This window comes from Sapajus apella, unplaced genomic scaffold, assembly GCF_009761245.1.
Source record: "Sapajus apella isolate SASKATOON/1434 unplaced genomic scaffold, GSC_monkey_1.0 scaffold106, whole genome shotgun sequence".
Classification (NCBI taxonomy): Eukaryota; Metazoa; Chordata; class Mammalia; order Primates; family Cebidae; genus Sapajus; species Sapajus apella.
In genome coordinates, this window is record NW_022437046.1 from 4,032,516 (window position 1) to 4,047,756 (window position 15,241).

General features: G+C 50.0%; 1 protein-coding gene across 8 annotated transcripts in view; it reads left to right on the plus strand.

The window, feature by feature from the left end:
* SLCO2B1 (solute carrier organic anion transporter family member 2B1) overlaps positions 1 to 8,929 on the plus strand; it is a 53,652-nt gene extending 44,723 nt beyond the window's left edge. Inside the window, exons 11-16 of one of the 8 annotated variants that reach the window (XM_032259077.1) lie at positions 480 to 585; positions 2,636 to 2,799; positions 4,986 to 5,059; positions 5,296 to 5,360; positions 5,700 to 5,820; positions 6,825 to 8,929. In XM_032259077.1, coding sequence (XP_032114968.1) covers positions 480 to 585; positions 2,636 to 2,799; positions 4,986 to 5,059; positions 5,296 to 5,360; positions 5,700 to 5,820; positions 6,825 to 7,005 — 711 coding nt within the window. In that variant the 3' untranslated portion in view covers positions 7,006 to 8,929. The other 7 variants (XM_032259079.1, XM_032259078.1, XR_004262936.1 and 4 more) reach the window with 7 other exon arrangements.
* Positions 8,930 to 15,241: the final 6,312 nt, after the last annotated feature.

The window sequence follows — 15,241 nt, forward strand, 5'->3', positions numbered from 1 at the left end:
AGGCCAAGAGTGGGGACTTTCTGGAGAGCAGTGGGGAGCCATGGATGGGTTTTCAACAAGGGAGTAACAAGGTCAGATCTGTGTTTAATCACACTTGAGGCCATAATGTGGGGCAGGTGAGCAGAGTACAGGATAGGACACAGAAGGCCGGTGAGCATTCAGTCAGTCAGTCAGTCAGTCAGTCAACGAACTTTCACCCATCTCTTCCTATGTGCCAGGCCCTGTGCTGGGAGCTGATGACTCAGAGCCAGGGAGCCCAGTGGGGAAATGAGGGCAGTATAATCAGTAGCAGTGCATTCTGAATCTCAGGAAGGTGAAGACCAGCTGGTTCCTCCTCCCCTTTTTCCTCAGTCCCCCAAAATGACAAAAGGGGACAATGTCTGCCTTCTCAGCCCTCCAAGGCTGTAGCCAACCTGGGGGACAGGGAGGGAGACAGCAGCATCAGGCTGGTTGTTATGACAACATCTCCCTCTCTCCAGAGTCCTCCCACCTCTCACTCTCCTGCTGGGCATCAGCATCTAAGCCCGAGGCTCCTCCAGGGAGAGACCTGGGCTGCATCAGCTGGTGCAGAAGAACCTGTTGATGGTAGGTAATCCTTCAGAAGCCAGCCAGACACCACCTGGGCCTGGGAGCCCTTCCAGAGGCCCTCAGACCTTGGCAGGTGGAACAGTGAACTCCTGCGGATATGGGTCCCGGTTCAAACCTCTGTTCTGCCTCTAACTGACTGTTACCTTAGGCAAATTATTTAACAAGTGCCTCAGTTTCTTGGTATGTAAAATAGGGGTGATATTATTGATTGCCTACTACAGAGCAGGCAATGTGCTGAATAAATGCTTTACATGGATGAATTCATTAAATAGTAAGAGAAGGGCCACATGACGTTATCCATGAAAGCACACAGCACAGTGCCTAGGAAATTTTAAACACTCAGTAATACGCATTCCTATTACGCCCATTGTACAGATGAGAAATGGAGGTCCAGGAAAGGACCAGGCATTGCCCAGAATCTCAATACCAGGGCTGGGACTAGACAGCAAGGCCTGGCCTCCCAGCCAGCCCCCTTTTTGGAGCTTCATGGAGACTTGGATTTAGGTGCAGAATTTGGAGGAGGGTGTAGCTGAGGCCAGGCCAGCACTCAGGAACTGTCATCACACTGGCCTGGAATTGTGTCTTGACATGTTTGCCTCCTTGGATTGTGAGCAGCTTGGCTCAGGGATGGGTGGCTCAGCGCCCAGCACAGCTTCTTGGTAACAGCTTATGAGTGTGAGAGCAAATGAGGTGAGATGGGGCAGGTGGATGACTGCACAGGCATGTGGCTGAATGCTCTGGGTTCCGGAACGATGCTCCAAGGCAGCAAAGGGATTGAAGTCATTCATAAGAAAAACTTCCTGCCATAGAATTAGATGAATGTGACTGAAGGGTCAGGAAAATCCCAAGCGAAGTCTCCAGCCTTTGTGTTCATCCCAGCAACCCTCTGCTTCTGAGAAAAGGAGCAGGGGCAGGATGTCTCCCTTCCTGGAAGCTTGCCTTAGCATTTCTCCATTTCTTGTTCCTCCACTGTATCTCCAGCCTGTAGGTGGAGGTTCAAGGGCCACTTTTCCTGTGGTGTAAGATGATACACACTTAGGGGTCATGCACAAGGGTCAGCACAGCCTCATCCTGCACACTGGCTCTGCCGGCCGTTGGAGACCATCTGGTCACCCAAGCCTAAGTGCTCACGTGCTCTCTTTCTCCTGCCTTTCTCTGATTCCACCTGCTAAGTAACTTCAAATCCAAATCCTTTTACCCATTCACCCACAAGCCCACTCTCTGTGATGGGCCCCTTAGCCTTCCTCCCCCATCTGGTCCCTCCTCCGTGCAGCCCCAGAACAGACTTTGTACATCCAGTCTCACCTCTCCCTTGCTTAAAACTCTCCCCAGGCCCCCAGCATCCACCTCAGGGCTTCCCAACCCTTTTCACACTAGGAAGTGTCTGCAGCTGCCAGGGCTGGAGGTGAGCGGCGCAGAGGGCTCCAGCTGCCCAGGCGAGCCAGCCACCTCCAGAGCTGATGGGACCAATCCCTGCACACCTGTCTCCCATCTGAAGCCCTGCATGGCTGGGGCATGAGTCTAGAAGCTCTGATCTATGGGAAAGTAAAGAAAAGCTCAGGCTTCATGGCTTGGCCTGGCTTCTATCGGGTGCCTGTGGGCCCTGGCAGTCCAGATTACTTCTCAGAGTCCTTGGCTGGAGGTTTTCCTGGCTACCTAGGGAGATAGTGCAGGCTGGGATCAGACTCTCCAGGGGGCCAGCCCAGGGGCATGGCCAGCCTGAGGATGTTTTCTTGCAGTTGGTGTGTAGAGTGTGGAGAATGATGCTCTTCTGGGTCCCTCCCTGTTCTTCTCTACTTCCTGCTTCCCTCTCCCTGACCATCGCCTCAGCCCAGGCTCAGCACAACTTGCGCATAGACAGCCCTTGAGGTGCCTGCTCCTCAAGCTGGCCCTGCTCAGCAACGAGTCAGGATCTCGGGCTCCAGCCGGCTCTACCCCAGCTGTCTGTGGGTCTTGGGCCTTTCACAAGCCTTCCCTGCTGCAAGCCCTTGGCCAGCTGCCTGCCCTTGGAGGCTCTTGAAGTCTCTTCCCCCTCTTCCCGTTCCAGGTTTTCTACACCAACTGCAGCTGCGTGGCGGGGGGCAACCCTGTGCTGGCGGGATCCTGCGACTCAACCTGCAGCCACCTGGTGGTGCCCTTCCTGCTCCTGGTCAGCCTGGGCTCGGCCCTGGCCTGTTTGACCCACACACCCTCTTTCCTGCTCATCCTGAGGTGAGGCCAGGGGCAGGTGGATACCAAGAGGTCCTTAACCACAGGCAGGACAAGGAATTCCAAGGGGGAGTTCAAGGAAGGAGGCCACTTAGGTGTCCTGGCCCCCATGACATGGCCTTAACTGGATTCATCCCGCGGCAACCCACTGAGGCGAGGTTTTCTCCCCATCTTGCAGCTAAGAAAACTGAGGTTCAGAGAAGTTCAGGAGCCAGCTTCTGTCACATAGCAAGTGTTGGGTGGAATAGTACTGGTTCCCTGGCCCAGAGCCCAGGTTCCTACTTGCCCAGGGGAGAGGAGGACACACCTCGGGCCCTGTCCTGGCCTCCGGAGGTGGGGGCATCATACCTGCAATGGATGAGCTGCAGGAGGTGCGTCTCGGAAACCAAACTATGCCAGTCTGGTGCATGACTCTGAATGCTGCTTCAAGGCTGCAAGTGCTTATTAGGTGCCCACTGTGGACCCAGCCCATGCTGAGCACTGCCTTTTGGGCCAAGATCTTTGGGGCCCTCATCCTAAGGGTGCCCACTGGCCCTGAAAAATTGTCACCTGAGTTCAAAGTCAGGGTCTCCTAAGGTGGGGGCTGGGATAAGAGGACTGAGTAAGAAAAAAGCAGTTTTTCTTTCTTTTTTCGAAATGGAGTTTTGCTCTGTCACCCAGGCTGGAGCACAATGGCATAATCTTGGCCTACTGCAACCTCCTCCTTCTGGGTTCAGCGTTTCTCCTGCCTCAGCCTCTCTAATAGCTGGGATCACAGGTACCCACTATCACGCCCAGCTAATTGTATTTTTAGTAGAGATGGGGTATAACCATGTTGGCCAGGCTGGTCTCGAACTCCTGACCTCAGTAATCCACCCACCTCAGCCTCCCAAAGTACTGGGATTACAGGCATGAGCCACCGTGCCTGGCTAGGTAGAACAGTTTTTCTATTTCTGACAGTCAACAATCAACACAGAAGAATTCTGTGACCAGAAGTGTGAGGGTATTTTCCCACACACCAAGCATGTGATCAATTGTGCAGGGGACCCCAGCCAGTGTCCTCCAATTCTACTCTGACACGATCTACCTGGAGACAGCGTCAGATTCCACAAGCTGAGCACTCAGTTCCACAGGATTGTCCTTCCTCTCCCTATGCCAACCACAAGCCTCAGGTTGTTTTCCAGTGCTTCTGACCCACCAGCCATACACTGGGATTTCCACAGCCCCATCTTTGAGTTTGCTTTATTTGCTAGAGTGGCTCACAGAGCTCAGGAAAACATCTGCTTAATGTTTATCAGTTTATATAAAAGATATTACAAACAATACAGATGAAGTGATGCACAGGGCGAGGTATGGGGGAGGAGCTTTCATGCCCTCCCTGGCTGCACCCTGCAGGAACCTCCACGTGTTCAGCTATCTGGAAGCTCTCCAAAGCTTCATTATATGGACATGATTGATTAAATCACTGGACATCAGCATCACCTTAACCTTCAGCCCCTCCCCCTTTCCTGGAGGTTGGGGCTGAAAGTCCCAATCCTCTAATCCTGCCTTGGTCCCTCTGGTGACCAAGCCCCAACCTGAAGCTACCTAGGGGCTGTCTGCCATCAGTCGACACATTAGCAGACAAAAAGACACTTCCTGCTTTGAAGACTCCAAGAATTTTAGGAGTGTCTGCCAGAGACCAAATACATATCTCACAATATCACAGGGACCTCAGAGCAAGATAATTTCCATTTTCCTTCTCCTGGGATTATTTTATTCACTATCTACTTTCTAGGAAATTAGAAGGGAAATGGAGCCCCTCACAAATACCAGAAGACGTGTAGATCTACAACACGAGCTGGCCTGGGAGGGAAAGTAGAGGAATCAGATGCCCAACAGGCAGCCTGGCTAAAAGGAGTTGAGAGCATGGGCTCTGGGCTGTGTGGATGCTGGCCCTGACCCCCGTCAGCCATGGGATCTTGGCCAAGTTATTAATCTGTCTAAGTGTCAGTCTCCTTATCTGTAAAATGGGGCTAATGTATACCTAGCTCATAGGAATGATGTGGGGTTGCAGGGTAGAATTACTGAGCCTGTAGTAAGCACTCCATAAATGCCCGCCACTGGTGTTATCTGGTAGGAGCCAGAGGATTGCAGGCTGTAGCGTTAGAGTGGTTGGGGATGCTGGGGAAGTGTCTGGCTGTCCAGGCTCCAGGTCTTGCCAACTGTAGGAGCAAGGGGAGAATTTGATAGGACCAGTGAGTGGAGAAAGAGGAGTGATGTCTGTGACCAGAAACATACCGAGGTCAGCACAGGACCCTGATGGTTAGTGGGTGTATTGTCTTGCACACGGGACCAGGCTCCACAGGTTGAAAAGGGATGACGTACGGCCCTGAGCCCCCCAGGCTGGATCTTCAGATGGGAGGGAGGCTGGCGCTGGGTGGTGGGAGAGAAGGGCAGGATGAGACCCTTCAACGTTGATGCATGGCCCTTGGGGGTGGAACCCTCCAACCTCATGTTGCCCATGTCTCTGCTTGTTAGGGGAGTGAAGAAAGAAGACAAGGCTTTAGCCGTGGGCATCCAGTTCATGTTCCTGAGAATTTTGGGTAAAGATCTTGCTTGGAACCATTGGTGGTAGTGATGGGGTCCAGAGGCCCACTGTGTGCCAGGCCTGGGGCACAGGCATAAGCAGAACTCAATCCCTGATCTAAGGGCTCATAAACCCAGGGGTGACAGACCTGGCCCAGCTCTCCTAGAGCAGGGTGTGCAGGCAGAAGCTAGCCAGCCCGTCAGGAAGCCACCTCAGATGCAGGGGTGGGGCAGGCTTCAGGGCCAGAGAGCCAAGAGATCCCAGTAACCCAGAGCCCCTGAGGGGTTGTACATGCCAGGGAGGGGGTAGGGCAGGACGGTTGACCTTCGTTGCCCCTGAGCACTGCCTCCCTCAGCCTGGATGCCCAGCCCTGTGATTCATGGCAGTGCCATCGACACCACCTGCGTCCACTGGTCCCTGAGCTGTGGGCATCGAGCTGTCTGTCGCTACTACAATAATGACCTGCTCCGAAACCGGTGAGATCTGGGGTGGCGGCTGTGGGAAGGGTGCTGGAAATACTCTGAGTCCCAGGCAGGATACCAGCAGGGAGGGGAGGTTTCATTTAAGTCTACCTAGCTGACATGCAATATTATACATTCAGTGCTGAGCTCACCAGTCCTTCAGGCTAGACACTGCCTTCCCCTTTTGTAGGTGAGGCAAGTAAGAGTGAAAGCGAGTAGCTCAGGGTCACACAGCTAATAACTGGCAGAGCTGGGCCTTGACCACAGAGTCTACGCAGGAACGTGGCGAGAAACAGAGGAGCAGCCATGATGTGAGAGGGACTTGGGGTGACAGGCTGGGGAGAAAGGCCTGTCTAGGACACAGGAAGCCTGTGTTTCAGGCCCAGCTCTGTCTCCCTCATCATGGGACTTATCTTCCCTGGGGCTCAGTCTTCCCACCTGTGCAATGGGAAACTCAAAGGAACTTCCCATCTGTGCAATGGGGAACTCTGTACAGAGGCGGCTGGCCTGGGATGGATGTGGAGAGGTCTTGCTACCAGGGCTGGGGGCAGGGAGCTGGTCACTTTCAGCTCTGAGGGGGTGAGGAGAGCATAGTTCCTGTGGGCTGGAACTGTCCACAGTGGGGGCAGGGAAGGGGTGCTTCCTAGAAGAGGAAAAGTCAAACAAGGGTCTTGATAGTTAAACAGGGGAGAGGGGATCCTTCTGTTCTTGTGGCAGGTGGGGCAATACAAAATTGTACTTGTCAGGCCCCCTAAACCCTTAGACAGGTTCGGAGAGAGGCAGGGCCAGCCCAGGCCACATAGCAGAGTCCAGGACAGGACGATGAAGATGCCCAGGCCTCTGCTCCCACCCAGGGCTCCTTGGCAGAGCCTCTCCCCCTCCTCCAGGGAAGAGCCCCAGCAGAGGTCACTGTCTCCCTGAGGCCTCAATGTCTCTGATTCCACAATGAGGGATGGCTGCTGATATCCATGCCCTGGCCTGGCAGCTCTTGAGTTCAAGGGTCCCTATTCTTTCCCCAGGTTCATTGGCCTCCAGTTCTTCTACAAAACAGGTTCCATGATCTGCTTTGCCTTAGTTTTGGCTGTCCTGAGGCAGCAGACCAAGGAGGCAAGGACCAAGAAGAGTAGATCTGGCCCTGGCCTGGAGCAGCAATTGCTAGTGTCAGAGCCAGGGAAGAAGTCGGAGGACTCCCAGGTGTGAGCCGTCCTGGGGACCCACCTGGCCAAGAGTGGCAGCCACAGCAGTACCTCCTCTGGGCCCTTTGCCAAAGATTGGGTGTCAAGAGCCCTATGTTCCATTCTGGCTCCTCCACTAAATTGCTGTGTGACTACGGGTAAGGCATTGATCCTCTCTGAGCCTTTGCTTGCTAGTCTGAACGTAAGAGTTGTTTGGGGTTTGCTTGTTGGGCATCTTTGAAGCAAGAGGGTCTTCCTCTTTATTCCCCTAGTCAGCCAGGTCCAGGCTTTCTTGGGTGGAAGGACTGCATACCTTTCCCTGGGGCCTAGGATAGCGAAATGGGCTGTAGTAGGCCAGGCTGCCCTCCATGCTGGGCCCTAGCCCAGGTCTACACTTGCCTGGATCACCTTCTCTGAGCCTCAGCCTCAGTGGGAATGGACTCGCCAGCCTTCAGGCTCATTCAGCTGACCATCTGTGCGGCTAGCGTACATTCACGTCTCCTTCCCAACTCCAGCAGCCTTTAAGAAGTGGCCCTTTGGCGCCCCCTGGAGGCAGAGCACTGAGCCGGACTCTGGATAGACCCCCACAGGGAGGAAGCAGCTGGCCTTAGGTGCAAACACCCAGATTTGGCAGGGCCTTCAGGGGGCCTGTGGTGGGGCCTCAGAAAACCTTAGCTGAAGCGGGAAGGCTCACTCTCCAACTAAGGAAGTTCTAGTCCTTGCCTTCGAAAAGCCACGGTTAAGGTGTGAGGCCCAGCACCTGTCTTAGGGGCTGTGGGTGGGCAAGTCTGGACCCTGGGGTAGGGAGGGAGATTCAGGCTCAAACTTGGGTATTTTCTAATTTCAGAAAAACACACTCAGTGTGCACTCACTGATCCCTACACATTGCCAAGATTTCATATATGTGACCAGGGGCCACCAAAGTCTCTGCGACTTTTGTGAATAGGATCCTAAGTTCTCTGTTTCCTCCTGGGTGCCTGGGTCTGTGTCACCTGGGGCTGCATGAATAATGTCTAGTTCTGTGACACTGTTTTTTCGGGAATGGCACCTGGTTCTCCAGATGCCTGGGCTGGCGTCATGCCCAGGACTGTAGTGCTGGGAGCAGTAAAGCTCAGCTCTTTGTAATAAGTGATGCTATGGCTTGCTTGGATCTGATGATCCAATCCTTTTCTACATGTTTTGTTTTATGGCTAGTCGTATCTGGCCTGGTTATTTCCCTGTGGGGAGGAGAGAGTTTGCTGATCTGCTCCCAGCCCAACCTATTGTCACTATACACCCCACCTGGCTGGGACCTGCTGCTTGGGAGCAGCAGACAGGGAGCCACCAGCAGTGTGGCTTCCTGGCCCTGTGCTGGGGGCTGGGGGGAAGCTGGGGTAACATGCAGCTCTTGCCTTCTGAGAAGCTCTCAGTGCTTGGGCTTTGAGACTTTCCCAAGTGATAAAATAAAAAGGGTAAATTAGTTCCATTTGTAAAAGGGTTACTCTCATACTCCTTATGTACAGAAATCACATGAACAGTAAAGGTTCCATAATGCATTAAAAAATAAAATAATAAAAAGGAAAGGTACATAAGTTCCAATTCCCTTTTTATTTTGCTGGTTGGTATCTGAAAATGTTTAAAAAATATCTGATCCTGTATGTATCAATGCTAAGAATTTCAGTCTCCTCCAACAATATGAGGCTTTTAGGATATTTATATTCCTTCTTCCTCTATGAACACATAGAGCATTTTCCCAGGTTTTACAAGGGAAAAAAACATCTGGAATTATAGACACAACTTATTATTAAATTTGTTTTTGCATAATATCTCTTCTATTACAAAAATTCTTTCTTTGTAAACTGCATTAGAGGTTTGCAATGACCACATCATCTCCATTTACTTAGATTTAAGTTTTACTGGATTCATTGCTCACCATTATTGCTTGTATATTACATCTTTTCCTGTCTTTATATTCTGGTCTAATTTTTGTTTGACTGAGTGACTTCTTCTACTAATGGTTTCAAAACTGGAATAAGGTCACGAGGATTTTTGAATCCTCACCTGTTCAAATTGTCATTCACATTTTACAGAAGAGGAAATTGGCTCAGAACGCACAAGTGACTTCCCCAGGTTCACACAGAAAATAAATGATGGAGTCAAGGTTGGTTGGAGACCAGGTGGGAACTGAAGGTTTTATAATTTGAGGAGCCCTCTTTAAGAAAAATATACAAAACTGTGAATATAAAATTAGGTACAAAGTACCTATATTTACCTATAATATAATGAGAAAAGAAATCAAAACAGATACATCACACAGTCCCCAAAAAATGTATAATACTTTTATTAACTGGCCTACATAACCTGTAAAACACATTTTCTCCCCTGATGATTCAAAGAGTTTTCCACAGACTAGCTTCTGGCTCCGTACATTTCAAACCTGGTTTCTCCTGTTTCTTCTCTACTGCCCATGTACTTCCTGGGCTGGGTGCCACGAAACACATTTGTATCACGATATGACCTCTGCATATGGCATCTTAATATCACAATGCCAAGTGAGTTGGGCAGTGGGTAGAATTCCTAGAAGCTATTCTCTACACAGAGATGACTAGCAATAATTTATCTATACATAGAGAACCACATAGATATTAATATATCCTCTGTTTCAGAGAACCCCATAAATATATCCCAGTGAATGCCAATCAAATCAGCCCCCCACTTGGCTTCCCCTTGGTCAGATCCCAGAAGTGCCCATGGCCACTCCAAGGACCTTGTATAAAGGAAAATTGAAACACAAGGGAAGTTGGAATGGAAAGAAAATAATAATCTTGATTGTGTTTAATGTATCTTACCTTTGCCAATTTTACAAAACTATGGCAACATGAACACATCGCTGAGGACCTCCCTGGATCTGAAGAGAGTTCTGGGTGCTCAAGCTGCATTCACATCACGGTGAGTCCATCTCTTGGTTGAGTCAAGATCTGAAGGAAGAGATGAGGTCCTTGTGCCTAAAGCCTTCCAAACTGGCCATGGTAAGGAGACTCAGGAGTTACCCAAGAGAGAAATGGGTTGGGAGCCAAGGAGTGGAGCAGATCAGGGCCAGAGGGGTTTCCAGGCCCTGTGGGGGCCCCGGGGAAGTCCTCTCCCCTAATCTAGCCTCTTGTCAATGAAGAGCCACAAGCATTTGCATCGACGAGCTTACTTTCTTACCCTGTACCATGAAGCTGGGAGAAGACATTAAGTCTCCCTGATAAGATTCTGCTGGTGTAAAGTCAGTAGAGAACAGGACTCAGACTAGAACTGACATCCTGATGCCTAGGCCTGAGGTTTCTTTTCTTGAAGACCCTGGGAATGTCTGGGATGCTAGATGCTGGGAAGTTCCAGGGCAGGCAGATGACCCATCAGGATCTGGCATCCAGGAGTCATGTCATGACTGGCATGCAGATAAGTGAGAGGGAACTCATGGGCATCCTCACCATTGCCTGAAGGTGTTGAATTTTTTCCCCTTCACATACCTTTGCTTATGCTGTTCCCTCTGACCTTGGTTACCTTCTTCATCCCCACCCTACTGCTTGTCTCTCCGTCCCTACTTCATATAGTCCTACCCAATCTTCCAGGCCCAGCTCAAAGGCCACCAACTCTAGGAAGGTAACATGGTACAGGCAATGGCGGGGGGCGGGCGGGCAGGTGACAACAACCTCTGAGGATCTGATCAAAGACATAGACTGTCGATTAAACATAAAACACACAGACATATACACAATTGTGCATCATATTATTTCAGAGGTTGAAGACCATCTGATGCCTGGGTGTAGACCTCCTAAGAATCCCAGATCCCCAATCAAAAGCCCTTAATGGAGTGAAAAGATTAGAGCTGTGGAGAGAGTCAGACTTGGGATCAAATCTTGACTCTGCCACTTATTACAGTGTGGCTATGAACAAACGATTTAATATCTCTGCTCCTCAGTTTCCTGAGGTTGAGCATGCCTAGCTCCTGTCTCCTAGAAGCTGTGACAACCAGGTAAGAAAATGTACCTGCTCACAGGCACCACACCTGACAGTCAAAATTGTAAGCTCCCTTTCCCTTCTGTCCCTGAAAAACTTAACGCACACATAGAGCATCAGGCTGGGAGGGTGCAGTGATGACAGAGGGGGGAGCACACCTCCTTTCCCTACCCTGGCCACAGCTCCATTGTCCCCTAATCTCTCCTCCACTGTCAGCCAGGGCTCAGCCAGCCCGGCCTTATCTCTCCCCACAGCCAGCTTGGGACAGCTTTTCTCAACCAGATTTACATTTTTATTGATTTTCTTTCTCCCTTCCAGAGCAGTCCCTCCCTTCTGCTTCCCCTTTGGCTATCAAATGGGCTTACCCTGGGAAATAGCAGTTCTGGGGCTGGCCAAGAAGTGATGGTTCAAGGTTGGATTCATTCACCATTCCTTCATTCATTCATTCATTCATTCAACCACTCATGCAAGCAACATATACTGCATGTCTGCTCTGTGCCTCTCTCCTGGCACTGCTGGGGACACAGCCATGTGTCAGGTACAATCTCTACTCAGGAAACTCAGTGTAAACAGACAAGCTGACAAACAGTAACAGAAGCATGAATAGTCATACAGGAGAGGGAAGAAGAGGAAGCCAAGGACTCTTCCTGGGGCCAATAGGGAAGGCTTCCAAGATGCTATATCAGAGCTGGCCTTAGGAATTAGATGGACTTCCTCAAGTGGAGAAGGTGGGAATGGGCAGGAGGAAAAACAGGATGAGCAAAGATAGAGAGAGATGGTGACAAGAGCAATGTGGCTAGGGGGCACTGCACGTGCAGGGCACTCAGGAGACAGAAGAGAACGGAGGCTGGGAAGACCAGCAGGGACCAGCTGTGGAGTTCCAGCTGAAGGTTTGGATGCTTTCCCGAGGGCAAGGAGGAACCCCTGAAGCATTGATTGATGGATTATTCCATTGGCTAGTTATTTTAAGCAGGGAGTGACATGACAAGATTGGTATTTTGGAAAGGCCACTGGTTGCACCATTGGGGCTTTGCGTGGAAAAGAGAAGCTGAAGGCCAAGAGCTCAGGCGGGGGCAGGTGCCACAATCAAGGGAAGTGGGAGGGCTGGAGCCAGGTCAGGAGAGGCATCCTGGAAGTGAGACATCTAAGGCGAGTCTGGAAAGGCGAGTGGGAATGCACCAAGGGGAGAAGTTGGGAAGGGTGTCAAGGCAGAAGAAACTGCACAAAGACAGTAAACAGAAAGCTCCTGGCAGGCATGGGATATTCCACTAGTTTAGCAGGGCTGCAGCATGGCCTGAGAGAGAAGACATGGGGAGGGTGAGGCTAAAGAAGTGGGTGACGCCCTCAATGCCACTCAGTGCTGTCCATCTCCTAAACCTAACCCCAGGTAAGAGGAGAGGGAGGCCTCACCCTCTGTACAGAGGTGGCTGTACAGGTCTGAGCCCTAGAACAGGGTGCTCCTTAGTCCAAACAAACCTTTTCCTGTTCATTACACTTCACATTTTACAAGGTCCCTTTACAGCCAGTCCTCATGGTTTCCTGGTGAAGAAGGCAGGAAAGGGATTTTTATTGCCACATTGTAGGTAAAGAAACTGAGGCCCATGAAAGTGCAGAAACTTGCCCAAGGTCACTGAAGAGCCCAGGTATCCCCCTCCTAAGACTCCCATGTTGTTGCTAATAAACCTATTTGTCCCTGAGTCACATATACACAATAGGTGTAGTAGGGGCTGATTAATATGGTTGGGATGAAAAAAGAGGGGAGAGAAAGCACGTCAGAGAAAGAGGCCTCTTTTTTATGTCTTCGTTTCCTCAATCTTCATCCTGCAACTATGGACATGCCAGCTGGGGAAACAGAACCCAGGTCCCTCTGCTTTGGAATTCAATAGACAGGAGGGACAATCCCAGCTCTGCCACTTACCAGGCATGGGAAGTCTATGCACTCATCTGAGCCTTGGTTTTCTCATCTGCAAAAGGGAAAAATAAGCTTCGACCCATCAGAAACATTGAAAGGATTTAATGTGATAAAGTAGCAATATAGTAATCTACTGCTGAGTAACAAATTTCCTGGCTGGCACAGTGGCTCACACCTTTGATCCCAGCCATTTGGGAGGCGGAGGCAAGAGGATCACTTGAGCTCCAGAGGCAACATAGTGAGACCCCATCTCTCCAAAAAATAAAAAAATAAAAGAAACTTAGCCAGGTGTGGTAGCACCCACACCTGTAATCTCACCTACTTGGGAGGTTTAGGTGGGATGATTGCTTGAGCCCACTGCAGTGAGCAGTGATTGTACCACTGCACTCCAGTCTGGGTAACAGAGCAAGAGCCTGCCAAAAACAAACAAACAAACAAACAAAACACACCAAAAAACAAATTTCCCCAAAGTTTAGTAACTTAAAACACAAGTATTTATTATCTCATAGAATTTCTGACGGTCAAGAACCCACAGATGAGCTAACTAGAAGGTCCTGGATCTTCATTAGAATTTCTGTAGTCAAGTGGCAGGCAAGGCTGCAGCCATCAGAAGGCTCAACTGGGGTGAGAGGATCCACTTCCGAGTTCATTGGAAGGTTGGGATTGGGCCTCTGTACTTTGTTGGCAGTTGACCAAAAGCTTTGGTTCCATGGTGTCTCTTATGATCTAATCTTGGAAGTAACATGCCATAATTTTTGCCATATTCTTTTGACCGCATAGACAAACCCTGGTATAATGTGGGCGCGGAATATAAAAGGGCATGAATACCAGGGGGTATGGATCATGGGGAGCCATTTGGAAGCTGGCTACAACAGCACCAAGACCAGTGCCTGATACACAGTAGGTACTTATTTATTAGTCACTGCTATAACTCTTGCAATGACCTATCACAGTCTGGTTGAGAAAACAAGATCTGGACATGATAAGGTGAGAGATCTTTGGTGAAGTGAAATGTAAGTTGAATTAAACAATGCTCAATTACATTAGAAGAGGGTGTGCTGGGCCGGACGCGGTGGCTCAAGCTTGTAATCCCAGCACTTTGGGAGGCCAAGGCGGGTGGATCACGAGGTCAAGAGATCGAGACCATCCTGGTCAACATGGTGAAACCCCGTCTCTACTAAAAATACAAAAAATTAGCTGGGCATGGTAGCACATGCCTGTAATCCCAGCTACTCAGGAGGCTGAGGCAGGAGAATTGCCTGAACCCGGGAGGCGGAGGTTGCGGTGAGCCGAGATCGCGCCATTGCACTCCAGCCTGGGTAACAAGAGCGAAACTCCATCTCAAAAAAAAAAAAAAAAAAAAGAAGATGGTGTGCTGGACAAGGGCCTGGCAACCAGGCAAGACTTCCTGGTAGAGGTGGAGAGGAGGTAGGAGGGAAATCCAGGGAGAAAACAGAAGGTGAGTATGGCAGGCGGTATTGGTTGCCTTCCCATGGCAAATGCTCTCTTCTTCATTCCGGTAGCAAGGTGCTCAGCCACAGGGATGATCCAAGCCAGCAATGGAAATGCCTTTCCCTTTGCCAGAGAGTGGTCCAAGAGTAGACATGTGACCTTGTTTTCGTCAATGACATGTTTGGAGATAGTCTGCTGAGAAAGTTTCTCTCTTGGATAAGAGAATGATGTAAAAGGAGAATACCCTTTTGCCACCATGCCATTTCTCCCTGCTTGGTGAGAGACACTGTATTGAATCTTGAATTGTTAAAGCTAGAGAGTATTACATTATAAAATTGAGGTAGTCACCCTTGAGGCTCAGAATGGGAAATGCCTGGGTCGTCAAAGACATTGTTGAATCAGCAGACCAATCCTGATTACCACCTTCTTCTGGCTTCACTAAGAAACAAAAAGTTTAAGCCACTCTAAAGCAGGTGACCTATTCCTTGCATCCTAAATGATTCAGTGAACAAAGTATCCTGGCTCCCTCTGGGGCTATTTCCTTTTTCTGAGGTAGACAGAGAGAAGAGTGGAATGGGAAAGGGCCCAGGCTGGGAGGCAGGCATCCTTGGTCTAACTTCAGCTTTGCCTCTGAGTTGCTGTGTGATCTTGAGCAAGTCCCTTCCCCCTCTGGGCCTCCAGTGATTACAGCTAATATTTATTGGCTGTTTACTGTGTGCCAAGTGTTCTTCTAAGAGCTTCTTTTGCATATTCTCATTCAATCTTCAGAACACCTCTGTTATGCCAGTATTACTATTATCTTTATTTTAGGGATAAGGAGACTGAGGCCCAGGGACATGAGGTCCAGGACCCTGACTATAAAGCCATAGTGCCTAGCAGTAAAAGGAAGTATCTAGACAAGGTGACCTCTAAGGGC